This window comes from Chiloscyllium plagiosum, chromosome 4, assembly GCF_004010195.1.
Source record: "Chiloscyllium plagiosum isolate BGI_BamShark_2017 chromosome 4, ASM401019v2, whole genome shotgun sequence".
Lineage (NCBI taxonomy): Eukaryota > Metazoa > Chordata > Chondrichthyes > Orectolobiformes > Hemiscylliidae > Chiloscyllium > Chiloscyllium plagiosum.
In genome coordinates this window covers 43,873,148-43,879,742 of record NC_057713.1, presented here as the reverse complement: position 1 = coordinate 43,879,742, position 6,595 = coordinate 43,873,148, and the positions used below count along the sequence as shown (strand labels likewise).

Sequence of the window (6,595 nt, the reverse complement as noted above, 5' to 3'; positions counted from 1 at the left end):
AGGTCTAGGAAGGGGAGGGAGGAGTCTTAGATGGTCCAGGTAAATTTTTGGTCGGGTTAGAAGGTGTTAGTAAAGTGGATAAACTGTTCAACCTCCTCATGGGAGCACGAGGTAGCGCCGATACAGTCATCAATGTAGCGGAGGAAAAGGTGGGGGGTGGTGCCAGTGTAGCTGCGGAAGATGGACTGTTCCACATATCCAACGAAGAGGCAGGCATCGCTGGGGCCCATGCAGGTGCCCATGGCTACTCCTTTGGTTTGGAGGAAGTGGGAGGATTGGAAAGAGAAGTTGTTGAGGGTGAGGACCAGTTCAGTCAGTCGAAGGAGAGTGTCAGTGGAAGGGTACTGGTTCATTCGGCGGGAAAGGAAGAAGCGGAGGGCTTTGAGGCCTTCGTGATGGGGGATGGAGGTGTATAGGGACTGGATGTCCCTGGTGAAGATAAGGCGTTGGGGGTCAGGGAAGCGAAAATCATGGAGGAGGTGGAGGGCGTGGATGGTGTCCCGAACATAGGTGGGGAATTCTTGGACTAAACCTTTTCTTTTCTTAAACCTTCCAAGTTTCACAATATTCTTCCGGATTGTGATCCAAAAATATTCAATGACCCTGAACTTTTCCCAACCAGACTTTACAAATAGCAGAGCTTGGACACCAAGTTTGTAATTAAACAAAAATAACCTGGTTAATATCTACTATCTAAGCCAACCCCTTCTTTGAACAGAAGCCCGCACTCTGTCACCAAGGGATAAGTTTAATAAAAAGAAAAATAATTTGCGGGTTTGATAACAGTTTCAAGAATGAATACCAGGCCTTTGTGAAATTCTTTGGTTATATTACAGGAATGGATCACTTCGTCTTGCTTGAATTTCAAAGTCACCAATCAATATAAACAACTTCTGCAAACCTTCTGGAGACTTACTTATTTCTTACAACTGGGATTCTTTTCTCAGAACCTTCAACAAGTTAACAACTAGAGAGAACAAAACCAGAAAACAAAATCAGGTAGCTGCTAGTACCAAAACCCAGTCAGAGCAAGTTGACTCTTTGGTTTCTCTTTCCTTTTAACACACTCTGTGATTGGCTGGCCAGCAGCAGGCCTCCCTTGATTGATCAGTTCAACATCATAACATCTTTGTGGCAAATCATCGACTGTGTTCTTTGAGCAGTATTTAACCTACAGTATCTTTCCAGGCCAGTTCTTAACAGTGAATATCTCTTTTTTTTTATATTAAAAAAAAACAAGCTGCTGTGCATAGTTCAGGTCTCAACTACAACTCACAGTTCCAGACCAAAAATGAGAAAAAAGCAAAATACAGATAGTCTGAACAGACTGTGTTATTGATTTGGAATGGAACAGTACAACAGTTATTTTGGGACTTATGTAGATTCTGACGGAATGTGTTTAATTGGAAAAAAGTGTTGTATGAAAGCAAAGGAGAAAAGAGTAATTATATATAAGTAATTCTCTGTTATCCTTCCTTTCTTCATTTGTTGTATGTGCAATACTGAGGTTTCTCAGATTCAGTGGAAGAACCTGCTAAACATTTGCTACTGTCCTTCTTGAAGTCAGCTCTGCAAATTCAGATAAACACTCACTATTCCTTACAATGAACTTGACACTGTGGCTGGATCTTCCTGCAAATAAGAATAAAACACCTCTTCCTGCAAGTTCATATTGTCTCAACTCTCAATTGTCTAGTGCTTCAAACAAGGACAAAAAGAACATTACAGATATTCTGAAGCTCCCCTGAAGTACAGCAGTAATGACATCAGTAACTGGAATTGTTATCAATTGTTCAAAATGGCAACTACTTGTCCATCAAACTGTGTTATACTTTGAGTCCAAAAACCTTGATGATGTGGCTGAGAAGAAAGAAAAGGAAGCAAACCCTGCTCTCCTTATCTCGCTACCTCATGGGACAATCTGCCCCATTTACCCAAATATTTATGGGTCAAGATTTGGCCTGTTGAGTCCCATGAAGACCTACAACCAAAACCAAGGGAAAGACTGTGATAGAGACTTTGTTTTTGTTCAACCATTTGGTCTAAATAGGGAAATAAAATGAGTATGTACTGAGTTTACATCATGAACACAGTTAAAACATTTGAACTATTTGTGATTTAGTAGTGCAAGGAAAAACCTAACATTGTTGAAATAGGTGTTAAGGGCTCCAAGCCGTTTAAAACACTGTGAAGTTGATGAAAATAGATAATGCTGTTAAAGTAGTAAGCATTTGTGTTCTTTATATTTTAAGTTTTGGCAGAAAGCCCTTTTTAAGAACAAATTCCCTTACTGCAATGTTCTGTGAGACAGATTAGTAAGCAGGTTGTTATTATTATAATAATTAAGAGTAAAGGAGTTATAGATTTATGAAAATTTAACCATGCAAACTTGCTTCTTGTGTCTACTCTTTTAAGAAATCTTAAAGTTGTTTATAACACTTTGTGAATGCTGAGCTACATCAATTTTGTTTGTTCATTTGCCTGAGAAATGTACAGTAGTTAGAATTATTACTGAATTAATCTTGAGATTTTATTTTCACTTCTTATGGTTTGGTTGGATCTTGATGTCAATGAGGAAGCCAAATTTGTTACTCATCCCAAATTGCCTTTGAGAAGGTGGTATTGAGCCATTGCCTTGGATGACTTTAACTTGTTGGGTGTAGGAATGACTGCAGTGCTGTTTCTTCGGAAGGGAGTGTAAGGATTTTGACCTGATAAAAGAATGGTAATACATTTTCAAATCAGGAGGTGTGTGGTTTCGAGGATAAGTTCCAGACATTCGCTGCCCTCTCCTTTTGAGGTGGTAGAGATTGTTGGTTTGAAAAATGTCAAAAATGTTTGGCATCTTACAAGATTCTGGTGTTGTCACCGGACTAGTAATCCAGATGCCAATCTGTGCTAACATTGGTTCAGATCCTACCACTGCAGCTGATGGAGTATAAGATCATAAGATGTTGGCACAGATGATGCCTGTCAAGTCTGCTCCACAATTCAGTGAAGTCATGGCTGATCTGATAATCCTTGACTCCACTTTCCTGTCTATTTTCCATGACCTTTGATTCTCTTCCTGATAACGTCCACCTGTCTTAGCCTTGAATATACTTAACCACTAGACTCGACAGCATTTTTTGTAAAGAATTCCACAGATTCATAACAGCTATTCCTTGTTCTGCCTTAAATGGGTGACCTTTTCCTCTGAGATTATGGCTTTTGGTCCTAGTTGGCCTACAGGAGAAACAGTCTGTCTGCATCTACCCTGCCAGTCCCGAAAGAATGGTGGGCTTGGATCGGCGCAACATCGAGGGCCAAAGGGCCTGTACTGCGCTGTATTCTTCTATGTTCTATGTTCTTCTAATAAGGTGCCTCTTATTCCTCTAAATACCACTAAATAAAGGCCCAATCTTCTCATAAGACAGTCCCTCCCAGGATCAACCTACTGAACCTTCTCTGGACTGCTTGCAATGCCAGTAAATCTTTCCTTAATTAGGGGGCCCAAGACTGTTATAGAATTCCAACTGTGGTCTTACCAGAACCTCGCATAGTTTTAACATGAACTCCCTATTGTTAGATTCATGCCCTTTGAAATAAAGGCTAACGTTCAATTTGCCGTCCCTATTACCTGCTGAATGTGACTGCTATCTTTTTGTTTTCCACACATGAGAATTCCCAAATCCCTCTTTAGGCTTCTGTATTCTTTCTTCATTTAAATAATATTCAGTCTGTCTATTGCTGCTGCAAAGTGCATATAGACACATTTTCTCTTATTATCTTCCAGCTGCCAAGTGTTTGCCCAGTTGCTTAGTCTATCTGTATCCATCTGTGAACTTTTTGTGTCATTCTCAGAATTTGCCTTCCCACCTAATAATTGTGGCACAGCACTACCCGCTTTGGCACTCCACTAGTTACAGGTTGCCATTCTGAAATGCTTGCCTTACCCCAACTCTCTGTCTTCTGTTTAGTTAGTCAAACTTCTATCCACGCTAACATGCTACCTGCAACACCATGGGCTGCTATTGTATTAAATAGCCTAACATGTGGTACCTTTATTTAATGCTTTTTGAAGCTCCATATATATTACATTCACTGCTTTTGATTTATCTATAGAGTCATAGTCATAGAGATGTACAGCATGGAAACAGTCCCTTCGGTCCAACCTGTCCATGCCGACCAGATATCCCAACACAGTCTAGTCTCACCTGTCAGCACTCGGCCCATATCCCTCCAAATCCTTCCTATTCATATACCCATTCATATAGCCTTTTAAATGTTGCAGTTGTAACAGCCTTCACCACTTCCTCTGGCAACTCATTTATCCTGCTTGTTACATTCTCAAAGAGTTCTATTAAATTTTTTCAGGCATGATTTCCTCACTGTGAGTCAATATTGACCCAGCTTGATCATGTTACAGCTTTCTAAATGCTTTGTTATTGATAATTTCTAATAGATTCTCAAACTTTCCCAACAGCAAATGTGAAGCTAACTGGTCTGTAGTTATGTATTGCTTGTCTCCTTCTATTTTTTAAAAAAAGTGTCATATGGGCAGTTTTCTAATCCCCTGGGGGTTGTTTTCCAAATGTGAGAACTCTTGAAAGATTACTGTAAGACATCCATGAAGTCTGCAGCTACTTCTTTTAATATTCTAAGACGCATCCCATCAAGTCCAGCCTTCAGACCCATCAATTTCCCTGGTACATTTTTTCTGATATAACTAATAGTTATTGCAATTAATTTCCTATCTCCCCTTGCCCCTTGAAAATTCAGTAATTTTGCAATGCTATTAGGATTTTTTTACTATGAAGATTGATGTAAAGTGTTTATTTAACTCCTGTGCCTTTCCTGGTTCCCCGTTTTTATTTCCCCAACCTCGCTTTCTAGTGGACCTGCATTAACTTTGGCAACTCTTTTTTTTTCCTTTTTATAAATTTCAAGAAGCTGTGCCTGTCTGTCTTGATGTTACTTGGAAGTTTACCCTTAAACTTTATCTTCTCCCACATTTTCTTGTTTGTCTTTTGGTTTTTAAAACTTCCTCAATTCTCTGCTTACCACTAATCTTTGTTTAAAATTTATGTTCTTTTTAAATTTGATATTATCCTTACCTTCCCTGTGCTTAACTCCTTCCAAGAGTCCTACTTCCTCATTGGATATATCTTTGTTGTGAGCCAGAGTTATTTTCTTAAATATAAACCATTGTTCTTCCACTGTCTTTGCTGCAAATTTCTTTCCTGGTCTACTTTGTGTAGCTATGCCCACATCCCTTTGTTATTACCCTTATTTAACTTTGGCACAGTTGTTTCTAACCCAAATTTCTTTCTCAAGTCGAATGTTAAGTTCGACCATGTTATGGTCACTGGTTGAGAGGATATTTTCCTCTGAGTCAAGAAGTGTGGTGCTGGAAAAACACTGCAGGTCAGGCAGCATCCGAGAAGCAGGAGAATTGACTTTTCGGGCATAAGCCCTTCATCACTTGCTCCTATGTTTTCCTCTGACATCATTTAGAATCATAGAGTTTTACAGCATGGAAACAGACCCTTCAGCCCAATTTGTCCATGCTGCCCAGTTTTCCCAATTAATTTAGTCTCATTTGCCTGTGTTTGGTCCATATTCCTCCATACTATCCCATCCATATACCTGTCCAAATGTTTCTTAAATGACAAAATTATACTCACCTCCATGACTACCTCTGCTAATCTGTTCCAGACAATCACCACCCTCTGTGTGAAAAAAATTGCTCCTCTAAACCCTCTTGTACTTCTTCCCTCTCATCTTATACTTATGCCGTCTAGTTTTAGACTACCCTACAAAAGGGAAATGCTGTTGGCTATCTACCTTATCTATCCCTGTCTTGGTTATATAGAGCCTCAGTCTCCTATGATCCAGGGAAAAGAGTCCCAGCCTATTGAGCCTCTCTTTGTCCAGTATACCACCAATCTTGATGTCATCCACAAACTTATTAATCATACCTCCTAAATTCTCATCTAAGTCATTTATATAAATAATGAATGACAGTGGATTCACCAATCCCTGTGGCATACCACCGATCACAGGTGTCCAATTTGAAGAATAATCCTCTATCACCACCTTCTGTCTACTACTTTCAAGGCAATTTTGTATCCAGTTGGCTAGCGTTCACTGGATCCTGTGAGATTTAACCTTATTGAACAACCTACCACGCAGTATCCTACCTTGTCAAAGGCATTGCTAAAGTCCATGTAGACAATGTCTACTGCACTGCCATTATCTACTTTCTTGGTCACACTTTCAAAAAGGTGTACAGTCCCTGTACACCTCCATCCCCCATCACGAAGGACTCAAAGCCCTCCGCTTCTTCCTTTCCCGCCGTACCAACCAGTACCCTTCCACTGACACCCTCCTTCGACTGACTGAACTGGTCCTCGCCCTCAACAACTTCTCTTTCCAGTCCTCCCACTTCCTCCAAACCAAAGGAGTAGCCATGGGCACCCGCATGGGCCCCAGCTATGCCTGCCTCTTTGTAGGATATGTGGAACAGTCCATCTTCAGCAGCTACACTGGCACCACCCCCCACCTTTTCCTCCGCTACATCGATGACTGTACCGGCGCTGCCTCGTGCTCCCAC

At 40.5% G+C, this 6,595-nt stretch overlaps 1 protein-coding gene across 3 annotated transcripts in view; it reads left to right on the top strand.

Moving 5' to 3' along the window:
• Positions 1-6,595, top strand: part of otud6b (OTU deubiquitinase 6B) — a 23,386-nt gene that overhangs the window by 2,138 nt on the left and 14,653 nt on the right. Inside the window, exon 2 of one of the 3 annotated variants that reach the window (XM_043688102.1) lies at positions 837-999. The exons of 1 other annotated variant lie outside the window; for it this stretch is intronic. Coding sequence is in view for 1 of the 2 variants with exons in the window: in XM_043688101.1 (XP_043544036.1) it covers positions 2,060-2,063 (4 nt within the window). In the remaining variant the exon portion in view is untranslated. One more of the 3 variants, XM_043688101.1, reaches the window with a different exon arrangement.